Below are 26417 nucleotides of genomic sequence, written 5' to 3'. Positions count from 1 at the left end.
AAAATGCATTGGCATAATGTTTTGTGTTATTCGAAAGAGAATCTTTCCCTCTACAAGATGGCGTATTTGATTTTCTTTTGACTGTGCTAATGTGTTTTATTTTTCACATCGTTAAAATGGAGTGTCAACTCGACGAAAAAAAGCCTTTTCGACATCTTCTTCTTTTTGTGTTTAATCGAGGTGTCAATGCCGCAGCAGTTTCCCGGGAGATTCGTGAAGTGTATGGAGAAGGTGCAATGCTTGAACGAACGGCAAGAAATTGGTTTGCCGAATTCAAATGTGGACATTTCGACCTTGAAGACGCTGCTCGTTTCGGACGACCAAATGAGTTTGATGAAGAAGAGCGTTTTAAAGCAACTTCTGTACGAAGACGCGCGTCAAACTACTCGAGAATTAGCCATTTTAATGGGTTGTAGCCAAATGGTTATAGTCGACATCTTGGGTCTATGGGGAAAGTCCAAAAACTTGGATATTATTGACCAATTTATTGTTTTTTGTTTTGTTAAAATAAAATTTTCAGTTAAGAAAAGGCCATTACTTATGTTTCAGCCCAATACATAAAAATGTCTTTAATAATAACAGAAGTTGTAGCTTACATTATTGGGGAAAGCTGCTCTATTGATAAGAAATGCGGCAACTTCATTAAAATCAAAGAATTTCAAATCTCAGTCAATATAAAAGTTAGGAAGATTCTACATAAACTTATGTAGTTCTGATTAGATGGCATGATTTCATTTGAACGTGAAAATGAGCGTTAACAGAACCTGTTTTAGGGGGGGGCATTCGGAAATTCCAACGGCAAAAAATATTATGTGATTAGTTGATCTGAATAGTTTAACTAAAATAAGATTCAAAGACGTTATGTTTTCATTTTTAAATATCATGCACTTAAGATTTTAAAACATAAAATAAAAAGTTAAAAATCTAATACAACAGTTTCTCTATGTTCAATCAGGTCACATTACTTTAGAAATACAAATTATATTAAGAAATTGAGGCTTATATTTTAATTAACCTATTATTTAAAAAGTTTTCTGTTCTATGCTTCAACTTTTCGTCACTAGAATGCAAATTATTTTAAGTTGTAACTGAAAATCCAGTTTCAAAGCTTACTGCGAGCGATTAACACCTGAGACTAACTGTTCATTCTTAGTACCTTGCGGTTCTGCTGTTTGCATAGTGTTGCTGGCAAAGATTGTTTGCTTTTATTCTATGAGCAAAGTTATAAAGGACAGCCGAGATTTAAGACAGGCCTTAATTAGATTTGAATAAGATTTATTAGTTTGAAAGGTTGAGTTGTGAAACTTATTATTGCACCGCAAGACATCGAAAGTTCAATCCGTGCAACCATTAAGTCGGTGAGTTAATTAATATTTTATTTTGGATTTAAATTTTGTTGCGATATGTCTAGTTAAGAAATCGGACGGGACTATAATTCGTCAGACATTTTTTTATGGTTAATGATCAGTTATATGATACTTTAAGTTTAATTTCCAATACCACATTTCCAAAATAAATTTCAAACTTTCTTTAAAATCATTTCGTAAGTACTGACAAAAAAATTGCAGTTCATTGAGCCGGAAAACAAAAGAAAAAGCGCTCAGTTTACTTGTAAGGTGTGTTTTCTCCCTCCCTTCCGCATGCCTTCGTGGTGTAACAGGTAACACGTCCATCTCGAAATCGGGAAGCCCAGATTTCGAATCTTGGCGAGGGCACTGCGAAATACTTTAGTTTCCTAGCATCGATAGACCTAAGGATTCTATAAGTGGCACCCGAATTCAAAAGTTGTAAACCATAATTCGTTACCACTAGGATTGGGCGACTGGATCTCCTCATCTCCAATCTCCCTTTAAAAGGGGAAGCATATAAGGTGTTTTCTTCTTCCATTCTGCGTGTCTTTTGGATATCACGTCTGGCTGGCAAATGGGAGATCCAGTGTTCTAATCCCGGCGAGAGCGATGAGGATATTTTCAGTTTCCTAACATCGAAAAATTCTAAAAGACTCTGCAAGTGTGCCCGAACTAAAAGGTGGTGGACGATTAAATTAAAATAATTATTTAAGGAATTACGGAAGGTTAATTTTAAAATACCATTTAAAGAAAACTAATTGAAGTTAATGACTAATTAACCATGCATGCAAAATAACTGTGTGTTTAAACAGAGATTTCAATAATATTCAGTCAAATTTTAAAATTTATATTACAGAAGTAAATATATTTCTTACTTGATTAATATCCCACAGCACAAGAACGGGTTCCATTTCAGCCAGTAGCAACGCCAGTTCTCTTCCTAGTCCATGTCCAGCTCCTGTAATGAGAACAATTTCCCCTTTTATGTTCTTCCTTCTTCTTGGGAAAAGACACCGGCAGAGTCTGATAAATGGATCGCAAAGCACCCAGAAAATAATTTTTATTGCATCAATCACATCTGCACAGCAACCCATGGTAATTTTTCCTCTGTCAAATAGCAGTTAGAAACTAATTTAAAAGCCAGAAATCCAGTGTGGATTAAGGAGCACACGCATTAGATTAAAATAAACTAACAGCGGAGCTCGGCAAAATGGACATGAATTTAGTGATACTACAAATCTATTGAGGAAGGCAAGAACTGCATTGGAAACTAAAAATAAACTATTAAATTCAGTAAATGTCTAGAGCTTTAAAATTCCACTTGAATGCCAGTTAAATCAGGAAAAGAAAGCACGAACCAAAAAACTCAGCTTTGGGTATTAGAAGAAATGAATCCATATGTTAAACAGAAATTCAGTAAGAATGATGAGCCGCAACTTTTACAGGCCCAAAATAACAAATGTAACTTATTCCAGTACGGCAAGTAAATGAAATTATTAAATTCCAAAGAGGTAATTGTTTCATATATCCAAAGATAATTAGTTTCGCTAAGATTAGTCTTACTGTTTTGCTCTTTAAGATAAAATTACTTTCGTTTTCTCGCTATAACACGCAAGGTTCGAACAGTGCTTCGAAATTAAGACTAGCATCAGCATTCAATCTTTGACCAATATGATATGGTTCATGCCAGCCTCATCTGACTAACATGACGACCTTCAAACAGCCAAAATGCTTTCTTACGGAAAAAGAAAGAAAAAAAAATTCATGAGAGAGTTTTTCTTCTTTAAATGTCTAAGTTCAATTCATCTACCATCAAATTTCATTTTCCGTCTCATGTCAAGTCGTCAACCAGTTTTTGTAAGCGTCAGTCATTTCAATCATTTCACAGCCCTGAAGTTACTGCTTGCACAAAGGGACCTTATTTTGACCCGATTTTTTCTCACGTAGCGTCATAGTTCTAGGCTATAGTGGTTGCACAAATGTAAATGAAGGTCAGCATAGTCAGTATTCTATCCTTTCTTATTATTCTAAGCCAAACATAAAATAATAACAGCTTGTAAATTTTAAAAAGAGCCCGGAATTAAACTCAGTTGGAGAAAAAGAGAGAGATTCAAATTTTCTCACTGGGGATGTATCTAATTAGTTACAAAAGTCATACCCCCAGCAGGCGACCTTTTCTTCTTTTTCGAGGATGGTAAAATGGGATGTCAACAAAATTATTAAAAGATATTTAAAATTTGAAGAATAAAAATAGCCAGCAGCAAGATGCAAAAGATAACAAACAAAAATATTAAAGTACTTAAATGTTATTTCTCCACTTTATTTCTGTGGATCTGCGCTTCATTTTACGTCTTTATGTCCTCAGTCTGATCAAAGCATATTTTTTATGCGTTAAATTAACTCATTTAAGCAGCCTAAGGAGACGGATTTCTTCATGAAGTGTTATCTAAGACTCAAACTGTACGCTGATCAATTGCATGATCTGAAAGCAGCTGTGATAAAAAAGGTAAAGTAAGAAAACAATCTGAAAGGTTTCAGATTTTAAATTACGTCCAAAGGGGTGTTTTTTTTAACGTTTTGTGTGTTACTTTTATTTACTAAATATCATGTTCTACGTACTCAAACTATAAAATTCAGTTCAACAGCAATATCGCAAATTAATTTTAAAATGAGCATATCTTGATACACAGCCTCGCGCCCTGGAGATAAAAATGATTTCTTTTTCGTACAGTGTTACCATTGCTTTCTTTGAAATCGTTGAGTTTCTTAATCAAAATCTCAAAAATGCTTTACAAAATTTGAAATCGATAATAAAAAAAATTCCAAATTTGGGCTTCCAGATGCCCATATTCCGTGGAAGATTAAGTTATTCAAAATTTGATGGCTCTAGGTATCGTTGTTTTATAGCAATGCCAGAAACATACATACACTTATGCAGATTCTTCATTATTTAATTTCTTTAAATATATGGCAGGATTCTTATATTTGATGGCAACAATTTGAAAAGTGAACCGACGCAAAATGCTAAAACGAAATTTATAACCCTTCTGGGAAAAATGCATCTTTCGGCGAATAAAAGCAAATATTTGCCTAAATTTACAATAATATATTAAGACTGATGAACGTTGATATATCATCCATACTATGACGCAGTACTTTTAATTATAAAGTTTTTCATTTTTTTAATGGCAGATACTACCCATTTTAAGCTTTAGACACTACAAAGAACAAAAGCGGTGTTAATTTTATTATGGAGGTGCCTTAATAGGTGACCATCGTTACCTCCTTTGAGGGGACAGACAATTTTACTCCGTGCCTTCTTCGAGATTCGAACACGGCCCTTTGGTACAGCAGTCGCAGTCACTAATCACTCTCCCGTCTGGACGGTAAAGTTTTTCAAAATAAAGCACAGAATTTTACGAAAATAGTTTTGCCACTCTGAGTTAGAGATTTCTCTCTATTTTATAGGCCTAAATGTCGAATTAATAAATTTTTATCATTGTGTTCTCCTAATTTAAATACAAAAGCTTCCATATATTTGGGCTTAAAATTCGCGGAGTTAGTTGCCAGTAATAGTTTTACGGACTAAACAGCAGGGTAAATAATAAATGCTCTTTTGTCCAACACGCAATCATTAATCTCAAAAATGAGCAAATAGTGTTCACAATGTCTCCTGAAATCTGTTGAAAAAATGTTTTGATTTGAAGTGTGACATATGTCAATTAATTCTATTGTGTGGGTTTTTTTTAATGTGTGTGTGTGTGCTTTTTACAGGATCATATAAAAAATTAATTTTGGTTTTATAAAACCCTTTCCTCCTCAGAATTGAAACTATTTCCATAAAAATCCGAGCTTTCAGATTTTATATTACCCTCAAAGAGGCGTTTATTTAAGATTTCGTGTGTTACCTTTATTTATTCTTCGCACTTAAACCATAAAATTCAGTTCAACAGCAATATTACAAAATATTTGAAAACATAATACCTTCAGAATTTCCGATACACAGTCTCGCGCGCTGGATAGCTGGAGATTATTTTTTTGGCCGTACAGTGTTGCCATTGCTCGCTTTGAAATTGTTGAGATTTTTAATCAAAAATCCATTAAAGTTTTACAAAATATTAAATAGATAATTAAGCAAATTTCAAAATTGGGCTTCCAGATGCCCATATTCGAGTAAAGAACTACGTTATTCAAAATTTGATGTGTCTAGGTACTGTTGTTTTTTCACAATGCGCGAAACATACATACATTCATGCAAGTTCTTCATTATTTAATTTCTTTAAATGTTATGCAGGGTTGTAATATTTAGTGGCAGCACTTTGAAAAGTGAAACCCCATTTTATACTGGATGACGTAAAATGCCGAAACGAAATTAGTAGTCCTTTTGGGCAAATTGCCCCTTTGAGCTAAAAATTCGCTACTTTTCTTTGAGAAACTTTTGTCATGTCTCGATCCCACACATCCAGGTGCATTAATTAAAGAAATAAGGTTATTTATTCCCTAATTTAAAAAAATCGACCCTATAGCTGTTAGTTTTTGTGATGTTATCTGTCTACGAATCCGATAACCCTACAGCAAAAATCCGATAATCTGGCACGCTTGGGATGCCAGATTATCGGACTAAAATTGCATAATACCACAAAAGATATTTCTTTGAGAATCTGTTGAGAAATGAACCAAAAATTCCTGTAGTATTTTTGCAATAATACTGAAAGAGAAAAACGTTTAAATAAATAAATTTACTCATAGTTTAATTACATCGGATCAATTTTTGCTGTGAAATCTTCAGTACTGCCAGTACATGAACAGTTTCCGATTAAAGTTCGAATGCCTATTTATTTCAAAGATTCCACTTCTATAAATTCATTCTTCTCTAGAATATGAATGCTCATTATTTCTCCTGTGTCATATTTTTTAGCTTTTTGGCGAGTTTCACAAATGTATTTAACGCCCTCCCAGCCTCATACCAAACGATTTTAGTTGAATCCCCATCATCTTCATTTCTTGTTTTTGTTACCTAACAGGATCAATATACTTTGAATTAATTATAACGTCGTCAGTTAATTCTTCTATGATGGAGGCTCCTATGGCATAATAACTAATATTTCAGTATTCGTAAACAACTGGTTTATTTTAGATATATCTTTCAATCCATTCAATAATTTCGTTTTCTGAAAACATCCAGAGGCTAGCTGTAAATGGTAAAAAGAACGCGAAGCATCTGCTGAGTCTTTCTGTATATTACCGAACGAAATGCTATCAGCGCCATGTTGGTGCAAAAGATTATCGGTTGTGAATGCCAAATTGCTGGATTTTCCCTCATTAGCATAGCTAGAGTTTTTGCCGCCCTTTCAACCACCCAATTAAACCTATAAAACAATTAAACAAAAAACAATTAAACCTATAAAATTAAACCAAACAATTAAACCTATAAAATCTCAAAAAGAGCATATAGAGTAGCAAATAAAAATTTTGAGTTAATTTTTGAAATAAAACTTAATTTAAGTGTTTTAAAGTGCTTTTATTTTTTTTTTCTGTTGTTGTTAAAGAAGTCGTCGATGATATAATAGAAGATTTGTTTCATTATTAGTCTTTCATTTGTCCCTGAGAGACTATTGTTTTCGTTTTGCGATTTTGCGTCGAATCACTCTGAATGTTCTTTTCACTTTTCAAACTGTTGCCAGAAAATATTATTGCCCTGTATTATATTTGAAGAAATTAAATACTGAAGAATCTGCATAAATGTATGTATGTTTTTCGCATAACGATAAAACAACAGTACCTAGAGCCATCCAATTTTGAATGACGTAATCCTACTGCGAATATGGGAATCTGGAAGCCCAAATTTGAAATTCGGAATTTGTTTTATTACCGATATCATATATTATGAAACGTTAACGAATTTTTAATTAACAAATTCAAGGATTTCAAAGTGAGCCATGGCAACGTTGTACAGAAAAAACATTTTTATCTCTAGCGCGTGAGACTATGTGTTGGAAAGTCTAAACATATGCTCAATTTAAAATTATTTTGCGATATTGCTGTTGAACTGAATTTTATGGTTTAAGTGCGAAGAACATGATACTTAATGAATGTAGCACACAAAAAGTTTAAAAAAAAAAAAAAAAAAAAAAAAAAAAAAGCTTGTTTGGACGTAATTTAAAATCTGAAACCCTTCAGATTTTCTTCCCTCCCCCCATTGTTTTTTCCTAGATAATACAATATTTAATTATAATATACTCATTATTGTGTCTCAGCTTTGTAATGGAATTGTATCTAGAAAATCTTCTCTCACAGCAATTGATACTTAGAGCAGTTATGACAAAACTTCGAAATAAAATTACAATATTTGGAATTTTGTTTTGGAGACTATATTTTAGAATTGTAAAAGTTCAAAGAGACTGTCCTTCTACCTCTCAATTTCATCTTCCGAAGCAGTAACAGAAATAAAACTCTGAAGTATTTCTCTCGCAGTGAGTAACTCTTCCTTATTTATGTCATTAAGATCATACTTTAATTGCCATTGGAATTTTTGATTCAAAAGTTTGGATAAAAGGAGCACATAGCAAGGAAGTAAAGCTATTTTGTAATTGCTTTGAATACTCTATCCAGTGTAAATTATTTTCTCCTCACTTCAGTTTCGTATCACAATTCAACGTCTCGTGATTCTTCACCTCACCTGTGAAGAGTGGGTAGGATCGATGAATACTAGTAGTTCGACATGGGATCAAATCCTTAACAACAGGCTGGTGTTGCCGTATGTGGTTTACCTTGTGTGTAATGTATGGTGTGTAATATTATATTTGTCGTGAATATCAGACAGTGAGCCTTTTAAAACGTGAATATGTTTCAGTTCCCATTTCTTAAGCCCTTCGCTGAAAATTGTAGTCCTCCGCGAAGATATTCCTCTCCATAGATAGATAACCGTAGGGAACTTAATTATAATCCAATAAATCTCAATTAATATTTCTACTCTGAAGATCCATAAGATGAAAAAGATCTATAATATGTTCTCGTGAAAAATGACGCCCCCAAGAAAATGCTGCCCGTGGTGGACCGACCCATTCTAGCTATGACACTGCACATTGTATAACTGTTAAAAATCATCTGAGGAAATCGCCGCCATTTTAGACATGTTTTCAGCCTAAAAGTAAGTATGTATTTGAATACATAGAAAAATATACAAAACTATTACAGATTATTTCTCATACTCTTCGCTAAAAAAAATTTTTATATTAACGAATTTACAAAAAAGCCCATTTAAAATTAAATTTTATTGCATTCTTGCATCTTGCATTAAATAATTTTGTAATTAAGGTAGTGTAAGATCGTTGACTACATCATTGTTTGTATTAGTAGGGAGACTATATTCTGTTACTTTAAAATAGGAACTTCAAGGTTATCTTTCACCATCCGATTAAGCTCGTAACCATGGGAACAACAGCTGAGAGATGAACGTCGACTCACTCATTTTTTTCCCTTCACTTCATTTCCATTTAGAGTGCCTGGTTTCCTGATAAATACGCGAATGTAGGGGTTGACTTGAATTGCACTCGTGAGGAAAATAAATGCTCTGCGCATGGACGTTGTAAGAAATAGACAAACCCAAATATGTTTTCTCTCTCGTCTGACGCGTTCTCGGCTGTCCCCTTGACCACATCTGGAGGAGTAGGGACGACTTGCAGAAACTTAACAATGGTTGGCTATTGCAACGCGTATAATTCTCAAGAAAAAGCTGGTTGTAGCGCCTCATTTCACAAATTAGAATTTTTCCATATTTTTATTTTTGAAACTGAGATTGATTTTTAAAATTTAGCATGTTTTTCAAGCATAATTAATGTTTTAAATAATTATAAAGCTGTTGCATGCTTTATGGCCTGGATTTCATTTAAAAAATAATATTTTATTCTGAACTAATAGAAAATTTCAAACGAAAAAGTTTCTTTTACTTTATGTTTTTATTGGTGTAAATAAGTAAAAAATACTAAAATACCTAAAAATGAATTTTCAAATGTTTTTGTTTAAAATTCTTATTGCTGCTTTTTTTTAAAATTATAAGTGAATATTATAGCATAATTTCTATAAAGGAGTTTTATTTCAATTATATTTCATAATACATCATATTGATAAACACTTTTAACACCTTAATAATTTGTATACATTTAATGTTAATGTTAAAACAGTATTTAACTGTAATAATTAATTGTGCTAATATTTTGTACTGATTATTTTTTTAAAAATTTATTTGTAGTTTTGCATAAGATATTTTTATTTGCTGTGAATTAATTTATTGGCCCAAAAACTGCGGTAGCCCAGAAAGGCTATTAGTTTAGAAACGGCATTTTGCGCTCTTTCACTATAAATGTCCATTTCACTTTGCAAATTGGTACTACAAAATATTATCGCTCTGTATTGTATTTAAAGGAATTAAATAATGAAGAAACTGCATAAATACATGTATGTTTCTCTCACTATGAAAAAACGACGGTATCTAGAGCCATAAAATTTTGAAATTTTGAATCCATTTCATATTTTGTAAAACTTTAACGAATTTTTGATTAACAAACTCAACGAGTTCACAGAGAGCAATGACAACACTGTATGACAAATAGCATTTTTATCACCAGCGCGGAAGTTCTAAAGATATGCTATGTTAACATATTTTATGATATTGCTGTTGAATTCAATTTTATTTATTTTATTTTACGTGCGAAGAACATGATATTCAATAAATAAAAGGTAACACTGCGTTAAAAACTCCCCTTGGGCGTAATATAAAGTTTGAGTGCTTCCAGATTTTATTTTATCATTTTTCTTTCATTACGCACAGAAAAGTTTATGCTCTGAATTTTATGAATTATTAAAATAAATAATCATCTTATGATCATCTTGTAATGTTAATAATTAATGATCATACAATCAAATAAATGATCGTCTTGTAATGCTATAATAATTTTAGAAACCACTGCCTGAAAATGTCCATAAAATTAAAAACAATTATAAGATCTTGTTTAATTTTACTTTATTTGTTTCAAAGCATCATGTACTATCAATCTTGTTTAATTTTACTTTATTTGTTTCAAAGCATCATGTACTATCAATCTTGTTTAATTTTACTTTATTTGTACGCAAAAGTAAGTTCTTACATTTTTTGTTTAGAGTTTTTACCATTTTACCAAAGTGAAAATGTTGTTTATACAAAAATTACACGTGAAGGAAACTGCGCAAAATGCAGTAAAAAGTGCTTTAATGAGATATATTTGAAAAAACTGTGGCTTTCATATTCACATCGCTATACAATATATCACATTTAATAATTTAAAACAGTTATGTGATACAAACGCCATAGGTTTCAGTGTCGAAGTAAACCAGATCGTCCCTACTCCTTCTGGCGGACATCTGTGGAACGCGGGTTAGTCTATCCCTTATAAGGTCCAAGGCTGTGCGGTGATGAGGACATAAGCTGCGATTGTGAATAAAAGGGGGAAGGATGGCAACGGCCTTGAAGTAGACTATAGCATGCGGTACGTTTTTTGTGCATATAAACTTGTTAATTGTTCATTAATGTGGACCAAATTATACGATTTAGTTACATTAAATTTAATACGTATCTTTATTGCATTGTTCGTTTCATGTTTCAGACACATGGTTATCCTGTTACATTATAACGTGGAATCAACCTCTGGTGGGATGTTATGAAGTATGTAGCATTTTGTTTTATTTTCCATATATTATTTATTATTATTCATTTCTTTAATAATTAATGCATCGAGCTCTGGCTGCTTATACAGCAAAGATTATAGAGAAATATAGTTTGGCTATTTTGTACTATTACAACTAAATTAACACTTTAAGTTCATAGATTTTTTAATCTTATTTAATTTTTTTTATACATTTCAGCATTTTATATCTTATTTTCCTATTTTATTGTGAATTTAAATGCAATTATTTTAGTATTTAGTGTACAAATTTAATTTCAGACATTGTCAGGACTACTGTTCCTTCTAATTGACTTGGGAAACATCAGTGCAATCCTGAGTGGGAATAGAAAACTTACTAGTTAACAAACAAGTTAAGAAGGGTTAACTTTACCCTTTATTTCTTACAGCGAACTGGTGCTCTTGCACTTCGGGATACAGAGACCAACACTTTTGATATATAACGTAGGAAATAAGAAATATTCACTTAATAACTAACTAAGAATTAAATTTAAATGCTTCACAGAGACTAATAACGCGAATATTGGCCTTTTGATACTGCGTATGTAGTGAGCTAGTTGCAAATACTCCAATAAGCCTATTATATCCGCAGGAACTAAGTTCTGGCCTTAAAGGCAGACACGAACTGACTGAAAAACACGCGGGTAGCAGGGCTGCAGGAAGGCTCTCTCTCTCCTGGCTAGAAGCCACATCTTAAATACCTTTTACAGTTTGCATCTCATTAGCATAAACAATTCTACTCGCGCTTATTCGGGCCGGAAATGGAAAATAAGAGAGGATAGCAAAGTTTAAAATAAAATAAATGTTAATAAAAACTTAAAATCCTTACAGCTATCTCATAAACCTGTATGTTTTAGATCGAAAGGATGCAAGTTTATGGCATCTTTCAGGACCACGTCAAACTGAAAACAAAAATCTGTTGTAACGAAGCTAATCTCAGAAGACAATATTGCGGATTGTAAAAAATTTTTTCTGAATATCCGGGATAAAATAAAAGTAAAAAAGAGAACGCCAAGGCTGAACATAAATGTAAAAAAAAGACCTCATGTCGCTTATTAAAATAATAAAGAGAAAATAAAAGTCATAAGAATTGAAAACAAGGAGGAATAAGAAAGGTAAATATTTCTATCAGGCTCTAAAAATAGAGAAAAACCGAAGAATGAAAAATAAGTATAATAAAAATCAAAATACTAAAGCCTCTGAAAGTAAGGAAAGCGAAAATGAAGGGTCAAATGAATTAAAATTAGGCCTAAGAATATTGAATATTTCTTCAGTAATGAATATATGTTTTGGATGAAATGCAAATATATTTGGATATATATTTGGAAATATGTGTTTAGGATGATCTTGTTGTATATGTTTGGAAATATGTGTTTAGGATGATCTTGCTGATCTAAAGATATGCTGTGTTAACATATTTTATGATATTGCTGTTGAATTCAATTTTATTTATTTTATTTTACGTGCGAAGAACATAAATTGTTATTTATTTCAATAATGTTTCAGTTTCTTCTGTGTCATCTAGTGTAATTTTTAAGGACATCTCTAAATGTTGTATCACGCAAGAATATTCTCAACTTTAAAAGTACATTTAGAAGTCATCGACAAAATTTTAGATCGCTTAAGCATAAAATAAAATTTAACGTAGTTCTTATCGTATCCATTACTTTTACTACTGAATTAAATCAAAAGTTAACTAATCTAATTTATATTATATTTAGAAATGAAAATTCCTTCAAAATTACCAAACCTAATTCTAGAATAATTATTTCCTGTTTATCATAGACATATACTTTCAATAATCGGAAAAAACCACGAAAAATAGGAAACATTTGTTGAAAATTGTTAAATAAAGTAAATCGTAATAGTTATCCCATTTCACCAAAAATGTCATTTTCACCCCTTTTAACTTCCTAAACATAATTCTCATAATTTATTTTTACAGTTACTCTCGATGTACCGTTTCCTAGAATGTAGACTTCGAGAGGAAATGACACCTTTGTCATTTGTAGTGCCAAATTTGATAGCGTTCCTGAAGTTCTGTAATTCAACAATTGAACAGTATGCTTTATTGCAATAGATTGGATAAAAAATTATCGAATATTGCAATAGATTGGATGAAAAAGTATCGAATACATTTATGACTAAAAAGTTTTTCTTTTCTTTTTTTTTAAGCACTTGTATCTGCAAAAACCGTCTACTTACTCTGATTTATAGATCCGAATCACGTTTTCGTTTTTCTTTTGTAAGTTAGGAAATGAACGACATTTTTCCTCTTCAAAGTTCGATATCCCTTTTATATATATTTTCGCAGATTCTGCAGTGCATTTAACAATTTGAGCGAAAGAATATATATGAATTAGAAACATAGTATTGTATAATCCACCTTATGAACTGCATGTTTTTTAGTTTATACATTTAAACTATTCAAAGGTGTAACGAGAATGATATGGTGGCGCTTACGATTAATGAAGCTTTCATAAAGATCGGAAAATAACTAATATATTTCCAGAAAAGTAAAATTTTCTGATCTTTGAGAAGAAACAGATTGATCTGTGGGCAGCTTTCTGAATTTTTAAGATATTTTTGATTGATGCAAAAGAAAGTACCATCCGTTATTTTATTTATTGCAATACTAAAAAAATAATATTTTATTCAGATGTGTTTATAGAAGCTGTCAGTTTTTTTTTTTTTTTTTGGATAAGAGTAATGTGACTGAGGGGTGATCGATGCCGTTCAGGTTAATTCAGAAGTATGTAATCTAAGAATAGGTAAGCTAAGATAAAATTTCAGAGAATAATTTAGAGATACTGATAATCATCTCAGCTTAAATCAAATAACAAATTTTAGTTGCTGTCTTTTACCCTTCATACTAACTATTACTACGTTTCCTTATGGAATCGGCTATGCTTAAAATGAAAGGGATGGCGAAAGTGAAAGGTTTTTTACAACTTTCAAGTCACCGAGAATTCTTTTTATAGTGCATCAAATAAAATAAAGTAATTAAAATATTTGGAGGATTTAATTTTGCTTCAGATTGGGTCTTCAAGTTACTCAAAGTTGTAAATGGTCACAGTCGCAATAAAAAATTCGTTCAACCTTATATCTCAGTATGAAATTTTCTTAAAATTCTGATATGCTCAAATTCATAAATATAGAAAATAAAAGAGAATAGTATGCATTATATTTACATTATTTGAAGAGAAACTGCTATAATGTTAAATGCTTTTAATAGAGAAAGCTTTTTGCATATTGCAGTACAATATAAATCTTTGATTAACAGCATGCCGGTAGATCACCTGTATTTATATGGAATAATTGGTTAGTTGATTAAGGAAAAGCATTACAGGGGCTATCTTCAGAGTTTAAGGGATGCCTTTGGGAAGGGCTTTCTAAAGATTATTTGTTCTTATTTACTTTACCAGGAGAATAATCACGAGCACGCCGTGTAGCCATCCCATTAGGTCGGATTGAATTGCTATACTCGAAATATAGAGGCGTGAAAAAAATTCAGTGCTGTAACATATTGCGCTGTCTAATACAAGCTCTTATGTGTACTAATGTTTGTGAAAATTACAACACCATGCAGGAATTACGCAATCTGAACCAAACTTCCTGGAAATGTAAAGTGAGGTAAGATATTCAAATGATTAGAATGTAAAGCGATTGCATATGCGTGGAATGGGAACCAGCCACTTGTTCCATGTATATACAGAACTGTAAAGTTGCGCTGAAATCTGTTTATCGCCATCTGTCTGCGATGAACGTTTAATTAACGTCCAATATACCTCATCAACAGCGGAAGGTGATGCCATACCAGCAGCTAACAGAGTTCGAGCGAGGCCGCGTCGTCGGTATGCTAGAGGATTTATTTTTTGTGTCGAGCAATTGCAACCCACACGCAGTGTAATGTCGCAACAGTGATTCGTGTTTGAAAGAAATTGGACACAGGAGAATCAAGCAAGGCGAATTCCTGGCAGAGGGGCTCGCAATATCACAAAGGCATGGGACGAGAGGTACCTTATTCGCATGGCTGTCACGGATCGTACAGCGTCTTCTCGTGTGTTAGCATAACGATGGAGCACTACTACAGGTTTTGTGTTGTATGCCTCCACGGTTCGTCGCCGTCTGCTGCAGCATGAACTGCGTGCAAGGGTTCCTCTAATCAGGTTTTACCTGCGGCTGAATCACAGATGCTTCCGACTTCAATGCGCACTGCAACAAAGTGAATGGCGTGCCCTGTGGCAACAAGTCGTTTTCTCCGATGAATCTCGTAACAATCTGGAATACAATGATGGAAGAGCACGCCTCAGACGTTACAGAGAGGAACGTCTGCTCCCATAGTGTGTTATCCAGCGTCTACCGCACAAACGCCTGGCATCATGGTGTGGACAGCTAATGGGTATACTTGTCATCCCATCTAGTGCAGACTGCGGGCAACCTCAACAGTGATCGTTGTTGGCAAGTTGTGGAGCTAGAGGTCCTTCCATTCTTCAAAGCATTTCGGGTGGTGTATTTCAACAGGATAATGCTCGTGTACATATTTTTCATACTGAAAAAGCCTTCTTTAGGGCCCAACAGGTTTTGCTTCTTCTATGGCCTGCTTATTCTCCAGAGATTTCCCTCATTGAACATGTCTGAGATTTCATCGGTCGGCGACTCGCTCGCACAGCTGGTGGGACACGCACTAAGACTGAAGTCTGGCGTCAAGTTGAAGCCATATGGAATGCCAGTTCCCCAGTATTATATTCAGAACCTGTATAATTCAGTGCCACGACATGCACAGGCTCTCATCGCTCAGCGGGGCGGACACACAAAGTACTGTTCGTTTCGCTTTTCATCTAGTAAATTCTATCGTTTATTTGTACCACTATCAGTAACATGTGTAACAAATTTCCTTCATTTCCGATAATTCCTTCATGGTGTTGCGCTTTTTTCACAAACATTAGTGCATTAGGCATGTATTAAGACAATGCAGCAGCTTAATTAAAATTTTATTTTGCAGTCTCTAAAACTGCTTCGATTAGGAAAACATCAGTACTTGGAAGCTGTGAGATAGCGAAATAGTTCCTTTTATGCTTTAACTTATTTTGTTTTAAAAAATAGAAATGATTAGCTAGTGTGGCTCGCTGGCGTATAAAGTTTCATCAAATTAGAGTATAATCTGAAAGGGTAGCAATGGTCATCGAAAAGAATCTATACCATTACAGGTATCGATAATTTGTTTGTCTGGAGCTCACAAACAGAAAAGCCACATCAGTGATTCTTGAGATTGTATGCAATAACTTAAAGAGGAGAGATATGCTTCAGACATAACGAAATTACTGAATCAATTTTTAGGAAATCCATTAGAATGCGTGAAATAGTCACAAAACATCATCTATCATATATTACAAAATGTCTTTGAATTTGGTTAGAAATCTAAAAATGTCCTCAGTTTGGAATTATAATACTTACCTGTCGAAATTGTAGATCTGTAAAACCGCGGATAAGTAGTCTTAATTTAAATTAAAATTGTTTATCAGCTTAAATTTGGAAAATTCTTAAGCAGTGTACGTAAACAAAGATATAGGATGTGGTCATGGAATCTACAAACGTGTCTTAGTTTCATCGCTATTACTCTAGTATTTGAAAATAGTGTAAACATGTTTTACAATTTTAATTTTTCTTATTTGTCTTTTTATGCACATAGTATCAATAATTTATAAAAATGGCAAAGTGAAAGATATCCCAAATAAAACTTGAATGCATATGTGTATAAAAAGAAATATGAAGTCTCCCTTTCAACATCATTCCCTTACGATGATGGAGGCAGTCACCCTACATCACATGACTTTGTTGCATATATTTAATAAAAAAATACCAGGAGAATTAGCAGAAAGTGGCTAATGTGAAATTTTATGCTTGTGACCTCAAATAATTTCCTGTTCAACATTCTCTAATGATAGATGCCAATTCATGGTTCAACATATTACCAAACAATGATTCACTCATAGCATCAAATTATAGAACAACATTTTACCATCTTTTCTGCCACGAGGCTCACTCATTCCAGAATGTATGTAGATTAAAATGCCAAGCAGTTTTATTACAAAGTTTAGAGATTTACTAATAAGAGCGTAAGAATTTGGGTTACATTTCGCTGCCGATTGAAGAAACCAGTCTGTTCGCGACGCTAGTCTGGTCTGGCTGAGAATACTTTAAACTGAGGTTAAATACTGTTTTAGTAAATGTGTGTTTGAAACTATGTCGCGGTGTCTTGTAGTCTCTAGTCAAATTATATTGAAATTCGTTGCATTTATACCCTTTGTGAAAGGAAGCTTTGAGTTTTTAACCAGATCCAGGTTGGCTGGTAAATTTGCGATTGTATATTTTAATTTAAGCACTCAGAAGTGGGGAGATGGAACAAACTTAAAGTGTTTTAATTCTGTGTCTATTTGATTCATGGTTAAATATTTTGGTGATTACACTTCACTCACGGAACAGATGAAACACCTTATTCATACTGTATTGATACAGCTAAGTTATTTGGAACTCACAATTGATGTTACGACTTACTTGACAAATGGCCATGTCTACGGTGCTAAATGCTTATTTAGGTGATCTCGGTGTTGCTACAAGTGCTTTTTGAATAGAATGAATTTTAGAATTGGAGTTTTTTCAGCCATACTTGGGCATTTTCAGCTGTATACGGCCGGAAATGTAGGTCTTTGGTGACTTCCTACTCTACCATGTAGTGGTAGATGGTACCTGTTGAGCCGCATAGGCATGAATCTGTGTGGTGCAATCCGAAACGAAACAGATAGCCTGCAAAACGGCCGTAAACCGTCAGGAAATATGTCATTGCTCTGCCCGTAGTTTTCTCTTGAGGGAACCGGGAGGAAGTTAAATGTCCTCCTGTCTGTTACCTCTTGTATACAGTTAGTTTTCCATAGGGATATGAAGTCCCGTTCTAGTCTTCATTTAAGATGTGATTATAGAATTGGCGGAGAGAAGTCTGGGGCAAGTTGTCCGTTTGCGCTATCTCTTGCCAGTTGGTGGTAAGTAAGCAAGTAAGTTACTTGAGACAAAATTTTCCGAATTTGAAGCTATAGAAACTGAAATTCAAGAGTCGTTTCTTTCTTTCCGTTTTCCTTTTTCTATTCCAAGATGATTTCTTGAGTCAGAAAACGCACTACGAACATACTCAATTTGTTCTTCAGATATACTAGAAGAGAAACACGCTAATGTGACAATCAAAATCGTAAAAACAACCTTGTATTTAGCGTAAGTATATTGAAACACTCAATCGATTTCGAGGGCAGCTAAAGGTCCCTCCTCATCAGGAGAAAGAAATACCTAGAAAGAAGAAAAATAAAGGGGAAGGTGTCTCAGAAACACGTGGTCCTTATCAGCACTGCACGTGGTTATAACGGGATTTTTAATCAGACTTACACTAGCCGCCTACTTTTACTGAGCCAGGCTATCTGATTAAACATGTAACACAAAGGACTAGAAAATTAGCGAAGTTAAAAATAGGGAGCTAGGGGCAACTGCACCTTCACGCTCAAAATCTGAACTTCGAATAATGGAAAGCAACCATTGAACGGATTTTTATACCCTCTGGTAGTACCAAACGCGAGGAGGTAACGCCATCTATCGGCAAAAATAATAACTGAATTAAGATAGTAAAATTTTAAAGGCGTTAGGAAGGACTGGATTGGACTTAAAATCATTAACTAAACATGCTAAATCTTTGTGAATAGGAAAAGCCTCAAGAAAATCAAATTCACCTATGGAAGAAGTCTTTGGATAATTTTTACAGACATTTAACCATAATTTTGACTTTGGGTCTTCAAATTTAGGGGGAGAGCATAAGATCTAGAATCGTTAATTTTGAGATAGCCAAAATTATCAGTCAAGACTTAAAGTAAGAAATTTAGAAACAATTTTTCAAAGACCAAAAATTGAAATTCATAAGTAATTAATTTCATAAAATCCTGCAAATGCAAAAAAGAATTTAATAAGTATTATAACTAAAATACTCCAAACAATTAATAGCCCACCAGCGGCCGAGCGGTACAGACGCTGAACACTAATCCAATCCAATCAAATCAAACAACTAATACCCTAATTAAAAAAACCAATGAAATTTAAAGAATATAAAAGAAGAGGAATTCAATTAACTTCCGTGCCACTTTGTCAAGAGAAGGAACATGCTACTGATGCTAATAATGAACTGATGCTAATAATAAATAAAAACGAAAACCAAGCTTACATGTCATCCATTAGCCTAGAGAACATAAGAGTTTAAATCGATGGGACGTATGCACGTCACAAAGTCTTTAGAATGTCAAAACAGCTCAGAATGACAGAGTAGGTTCTTAACCATAGATTTCAGGGCGCCTATTGAAAGCTTCTCAGAAATATTACATAAGTTCCTTCGAATGCACTCGCAGTCAGTACCAAATTTTTACAAGAGATATTCTGTGGAAATTCTGATCGAATTTTTCTTTGGAATAGATTTAACACGACTTGAATACTTGTCATCGCCAGTTTATATATATATATATATATATTGTTGAATTGTAGAATTCATCCCTACTGCTTTCCGGAAGAGTATCCCAAGCAGATTTTCAAATTTCTGTTTAATGTAAAAGAGAGGACGAATAGCAAACTAGCAGAACAGCAGGTATGATACTATTCCATTTTATTTTCTAAAATTTTTAAGATGGTTTTTTTTTTTTTTTTTTTTTTTTTTTTTTTTTTTTTTTTTTTTTTTCCCATGTTCTTTGTTTACTTTTTTAGAAAAAGAGAGATTCTGAAATAATTGCTCTTTTTTAATAATTAAATTTAAAAAATTAAATGAGCGGTTAAACGCAGTTATGCATTCTTTTCATAGAATCTTAAATTGTTGATATACAATTCATGGCTATTTTTAACGTATCTCTTGCATATATGCAAAACAAAACGTACAGTTTTTTATAACCACAATAAAATGCTTTGGTGTTTTAAATATACTTAACAACAAGTTTTAAATTATTTTCTACATTCTTAATATTAAATATATTTTTGCATGAAATTTAGTCTCCTTTAATTTAAAATACAATGAAACTGAGAAATTAATTATAATTATAATAAATTAAATGACTTCTGGGTCATAACAGCAGACAGACAAAGGGTGTAAATTATTCTTTTATTTGATCATAGTCGAGCCCACTTAGGTTTACATAAAACTACACTTCTGGTTTAACTAAAACAAGTAATGTGAAACTTAAAATAAAGTGTAATTAAACTGATCCAACTGCTCACTGGATAATTTAAAGGCTCAAGAAGGCTCTGGCTTGTAGAAACCGGCGGGAAAAGCCTAATGACTAGAATCATTCAATGCCACAGAATCAAATCGCTGTTAAGTCACGGTAACAACGTGGCCTTTAAGAAGGCATAACGCGCTCTAAAACTAACTTCTGAAACCTTTGTTTAAATAGCACTTCTTTCTCCCTTAATCTGAATAAACGCGCGCTATCTAATTTATATTCTGGCAGGAAAGCGTGTGTGAAAAGTATGTAGAGACATTAGTTATTTCAAAGCAAGAGAGATGAAAAATGGACAATGGCCTCGCCGGGACTCGAACCACGGACGTCTCGAATACGCGTCGAGCGTGCTGACCACTACACCACGAAGGCATGCTAAGACAGCGGGATAAATACTTTACAAGGAGAGCGACAGGAAAGTTGCTTTAACTAAAAATTAATTGTTAGTCAAAATAAATAAATAAATCCTCACAAAGTTCCAATAATTTTAAAAGGAGTACTTTGAAAGTCATCTCGATGAAACTTCTACGTGTATGTTCGAGCATATATGAAGGTTTTTCACAGCATTCCTTGCGGTGCAGTAGGTCACCATGCATCATGCATCTCAATATACTAAACGGTCATACCTATAAATAGGGAAAATTTCTGTAATTTAGAATTCAGTAAATACCGTGGTTAGCAGCAAATTTTGATTCAGGTTCAAAAAATCATTTCCGAGTTGAAAGTCTATCCAAGATTGGTACAAGGAATTAAAATATATGAGCCCTTTATGCAGAATATCTTGGGCTACCCCGAGTATCTGAAGAACAATCAAAATCGTAAAAACAACCTTGTATTTAGCGTAAGCATATTGAAACAATCGATTTCGAGGGCAGCTAAAGGTCCCTCCTCATCAGGAGAAAGAAATACCTAGAAAGAAGAAAAAAGAAAAATAAAGGGGAAGGAGTCTCAGAAACACGTGGTCCTTATCAGCACTGCACGTGGTTATAACCGGATTTTTAATCAGACTTACACTGGCCGCCTACTTTTATTGAGCCAGGCTATCTGATTAAACATGTAACAGAAAGGACTAGAAAATTAGCGAAGTTAAAAATAGGGAGTTAGGGGCAACTGCACCTTCAAGCTCAAAATCTGAACTTCGAATAATGGAAAGCAACCATTGAACGGATTTTTATACCCTCTGGTAGTACCAAACGCGAGGAGGTAACGCCATCTATCGGCAAAAATAATAACTGAATTAAGATAGTAAAATTTTAAAGGCATTAGGAAGGACTGGATTGGACTTAAAATCATTAACTAAACATGCTAAATCTTTGTGAATATGAAAAGCCTCAAGAAAATCCAACTCACCTATGGAAGAAGCCTTTTGGATAATTTTTACAGACACTTAACCATAATTTTGACTTAGGTCTTCAAAAATTATCCAAAAGGCTTCTTCCATAGGTGAATTGGATTTTCTTGAGGCTTTTCATATTCACAAAGATTTAGCCTGTTTAGTTAATGATTTTAAGTCCAATCCAGTCCTTCCTAATGCCTTTAAAATTTTACTATCTTAATTCAGTTACTATTTTTGCCGATAGATGGCGTTACCTCCTCGCGTTTGGTACTACCAGAGGGTATAAAAATCCGTTCAATGGTTGCTTTCCATTATTCGAAGTTCAGATTTTGAGCGTGAAGGTGCAGTTGCCCCTAACTCCCTATTTTTAACTTCGCTAATTTTCTAGTCCTTTCTGTTACATGTTTAATCAGATAGCCTGGCTCAATAAAAGTAGGCGGCCAGTGTAAGTCTGATTAAAAATCCGGTTATAACCACGTGCAGTGTTGATAAGGACCACGTGTTTCTGAGACTCCTTCCCCTTTATTTTTCTTCTTTCTAGGTATTTCTTTCTCCTGATGAGGAGGGACCTTTAGCTGCCCTCGAAATCGATTGTTTCAATATACTTACGCTAAATACAAGGTTGTTTTTACGATTTTGATTGTTCTTCAGATACTCGGGGTAGCCCAAGATATTCTGCATAAAGGGCTCATATATTTTAATTCCTTGTACCAATCTTGGATAGACTTTCAACTCGGAAATGATTTTTTGAACCTGAATCAAAATTTGCTGCTAACCACGGTATTTACTGAATTCTAAATTACAGAAATTTTCCCTATTTATAGGTATGACCGTTTAGTATATTGAGATGCATGATGCATGGTGACCTACTGCACCGCAAGGAATGCTGTGAAAAACCTAACTTTGTCTGTTCTCCCAAAATCGAGATCTTTCCATGTGACGTAAAGCTTAATGCAGATACCTTTTGCACAATCAAATAATTATAAACCGCAACTTTTTAGCTAGAACTGACACATTTGACTCCCTCCCTTTTTCCTCTGAATTACTGCGTTCGTTTTCGCTTACGTTCTCCTCCTGGCAGGACGTTGCTCATCCACGCTGCTGCTTATTTGCTCAGACTTACGTTTTTTCCAAAACCTATATTTTATTTACCGTAAGCAAATATTCTCTATGTATTTTTGCCTATAAAATTTTGCATCGATGTATAATAGTTACTTTGACCCTTATTTAATTTACATCAGGAATTCGAATATTTCTTAATGTTGCCCATAACGAAATTAACAAATCTTGGAGCTGCCAGTTTATATTTTATTAATATATACATAAAATTCACGATCGTAAGTATTTAATAAAAATAGCCCAATAGCCCAATTTAAACTGACTTGATGTAATTAATAGCTGAAATTAAGGAGCCATGATAATTGTGCCGGAAGATAAGAGTCTGAGTATAACAGTCTTCTTTAATATGGCCCTCCTTTGGGTTTTCTCAAAGACGATTATTAGGTGAATAAAACTGTTGTACTGTGCAAACAAATATGTAATTGTTTTTTTAGCCAAATTGAATAATTCGGAATGAAGTAAAAACAAAATCACATTATTCTATACCACTCAGCCTTCGACGTCAGAAAATAAATAAATAAACATCCTTATCAGCTTTTTTATTTACTTCGGATTGATTCCTAGAAGTCATCACTGTGTGGTTTCTAGTCTCAAAACCACATTTTGCGTTGAATCACGCAAATACGATGCATCGCTTTTCATATTATTGTCACCAAGTATTATCACACTGTATTACGTTTAAAGAAACTAAATAATATAAATCCGTATGAATATACATTTGTTTCTCGCATTGTCAAAAACAACGATATCTAGTGTCATCAAATTCTGAATAACATAGTACTCCACTCGAACATGGGCATCTGGAAGGCCGAATTTGGATTTTTAAATTTGTTTTATTGTCTATTCCACATTTCGTAAAACTTTAACCAATTTTTGATTAAAACACTCAACAATTTCAAAGCGAGCAGTGGCAACACTGTAAGAAATAAAACATTTTTATCTCCAGTGCGCGAACCTGTCTATCGGAAATTTTTGATGTATGCTGTTTTGAAATATTTTTAGTCCGAAGTGGCGTCAGCTCAAAGGCTTTCGAAACTTGTATCTCTATAAATGAAAACAACTGATAAAGCCATTAATTTTAAAGAAAAATCTGAAAGCTTTCAGATTTTATACTACACATAAAGGGGCTTTTTTAATGCTTTGGGTGTTACCTTTATTTATTAAATATCACGTTCTGTGCTCTTAAACCACATAAAATTCAATTCAACAACAATACCACAAAATATTAAAAGCATATCTTTAGAATTTTCAATAGATGTCTCGCTTTCTGAGATAAAAATATTTTTTTCAGCATAGTGTTGCCAGGTGCCTACGTTCGGATGGAGGATTACAGTATTCAAAATTTGATGGCTCTAAGTACTGTCGTTTTTTCATAATGCGAGAAAAAACACACATACTTTCATGCAGATTCTTCATTATTTAATTTCTTTAAATATACTACAGATCGATAATATTTGGTGACAGTCATATGCCGTTTTCTTAAAGTCATATGAATTGTTGCCAATTGTCACATGCCATTTATGCCCATTTCGAGAAATTTAAAATTTGAAAAGTCATATACCATTTACGCCCTTTCGAGACTAATAGTTCTTCTGGCCTAATGCTTCTTTGGTCTAAAAACGTCCGTTTGGACGCAATACTTCCGATTTTTTTAAATATAAGCAAAATTAAATTTTTTTAATATATATATATATATATATAAACCAAAGGGACAATTTGTAACAATTTGCCTCAGAAGGGCTATTAATTTCGTTTCGGTATTTTGCGTCGTCCACTATAAAACGGCGTTTCACTTTTCAAATTGTTGCCGCCAAATATTAGAGCCGTGCATTATATTTGAAGGACTTAAATAATGAAAAATCTGCATGAACGTACGTATGTTTCTCGCATTATGAAAAAATAACGGTACCTAGAGACATCACAATTGGAATAAGGTAGTCATTTGGAAATTGGAATTCGTTTCATTATATATTTCATATTTTGTAAAACTTTAACCAATTTTTTATTAGCAAATGCAACGATTTAAAAGCGAACACTGGCAACACTCTAAGGGGGGGAACCTTTTTATCTCCAGCGCGCGAGACTGTGTTTCGGAAATTCTAGATATACGCTCTTTTTAAATATTTTGTGATATTAATGTTAAATTGAAATTTATGGTTTTATTGCGAAGAAAATGATATTTAATAAGTAAAGGTAACATAAAAAACGCCCACATTTGGCTTAATATAAAATCTGAAAGTTTTGAGTTTTTTTTATTTTTTATATGCATGTTATATATTGTTATCTTTGGTACTTTACGTTATATTATAAATATTATACATTGCTTTACTATACTTACTTTCAATTTTTTTTCTTTCTTAATTTAAATTTGGTCATTTCCATCGATTATATATATCGGTGATTGGTGCATTAGATAAAGAGTATCACAGAAGCAAAGTTTACTATACTTACATTGCTTTACTATACTTACTTTCAATTTTTTTTTCTTTCTTAATTTAAATTTGGTCATTTCCATCGATTATATATATCGGTGATTGGTGCATTAGATAAAGAGTATCACAGAAGCAAAGTTTACTGAGAAAAAATTGTAATAAATGATTGTGAAAACAGCTAGAAATTAGAAATTAAGTGCAGATAAAATATAACTGGTGAAATGAAAGCTTCTATCTTTTTCACTTCATTTCGTTCGTTTATCCTCTTACCACCCAATCTAAACTAGAAATAAACGTTAAAAGAACGGAATCCAAAATTTTAAAAATGTTTGAATTAGCTGAAAGAGGAAAATGAATAGTTAAGTTAGCTAATCTAAATACGTACTGAATAGAAATGGTTTCGTACTCACACCCAAGAAAAGCATATAATAACAGCAAGGGCCTTTTCTAAAAGCATATCCTGCCCCATTCTCATATCCAGCTGTTCAATTTGCAATTTAGCAAACAAGGGTTGAACGAAAGAACAAAAAAGTTAAATGCAATGACCCTTAGCTTCGGAGGTACAGCAAAAGTGGTTTGCCCTAGCCCCTCGACCTCCACCCCTTTCCAGAACCGAACGATCAATAGTCCACACCAGCCCTCCACCCGCTTTTCTCAACAACATTCACGCACGCGCGACGAAAACAAAAAAGAAGAATACTAGGTTCTGATTGCCCATGCTCAAAACCGATCGGAATTTTGATGGTGAAGGTGCGCATGTGTGGAAATTCCTGATGCTTTTCTCCTGCCTCTAGCAATCCCTGGGAAGTCCGAGAGCAGAAAAGATACAAACTTGATGACATTGATGTAGAGATGGGATGGAAATGAGTGTTTTTTGATTATTACGAAGTTGAAGTGGAGAAATCGCAAGAGCAAGTAAAAAGAATTAGGATCTTCTCATCGAAGTGCTTTGCTCAGTAAAGGTGAGTTCAGCTCAGATACTTGTTTTGGTCTTGAGAGCAGTCGTATTGCGAAGTTAGCGCTGATGTTTATATAATGCGACACTGTTGCTATCTGTATCTCGTGGGGCAAATGGAAGGGGATGTGCTTACCTGAATTTAGAGTTCGAGGAACATAATTTAATAAAAACTGTTGTTTGGTACATTAGAAGTTAAACGTAATAAAGTTTC

At 33.5% G+C, this 26417-nt stretch overlaps 2 protein-coding genes across 5 annotated transcripts in view; one reads left to right on the top strand and one right to left on the bottom strand.

Moving 5' to 3' along the window:
• Positions 1-25816, bottom strand: part of LOC146998620 (17-beta-hydroxysteroid dehydrogenase 13-like) — a 66449-nt gene extending 40633 nt beyond the window's left edge. The window contains exons 1-2 of one of the 3 annotated variants that reach the window (XM_085811348.1): positions 25634-25816; positions 2225-2307 (exon numbers count right to left, since the gene is read on the bottom strand). In XM_085811348.1, the coding sequence (XP_085667474.1) occupies positions 2225-2307; positions 25634-25673 (123 nt within the window). In that variant the 5' untranslated portion in view covers positions 25674-25816. Of the gene's footprint in view, positions 1-2224; positions 3039-25633 lie in introns of those variants that run through there. The other 2 variants (XM_085811349.1, XM_085811347.1) reach the window with 2 other exon arrangements.
• Positions 25817-26009: 193 nt separating this feature from the next.
• Positions 26010-26417, top strand: part of LOC118195100 (CD151 antigen-like) — a 170352-nt gene continuing 169944 nt past the window's right edge. For both annotated transcript variants that reach the window (XM_085811351.1, XM_085811350.1), the window contains exon 1: positions 26010-26210. The gene's annotated coding sequence lies outside the window, so the exon portion shown is untranslated. The remainder of the gene's footprint in view (positions 26211-26417) is intronic.

This window comes from Stegodyphus dumicola, chromosome 2, assembly GCF_044657685.1.
Source record: "Stegodyphus dumicola isolate Sdum_Otavi_A_Nest chromosome 2, ASM4465768v1".
Taxonomy (NCBI): domain Eukaryota; kingdom Metazoa; phylum Arthropoda; class Arachnida; order Araneae; family Eresidae; genus Stegodyphus; species Stegodyphus dumicola.
Note: the sequence above shows the minus strand (reverse complement) of the source record. Positions and strands in the feature narration are given on the sequence as shown.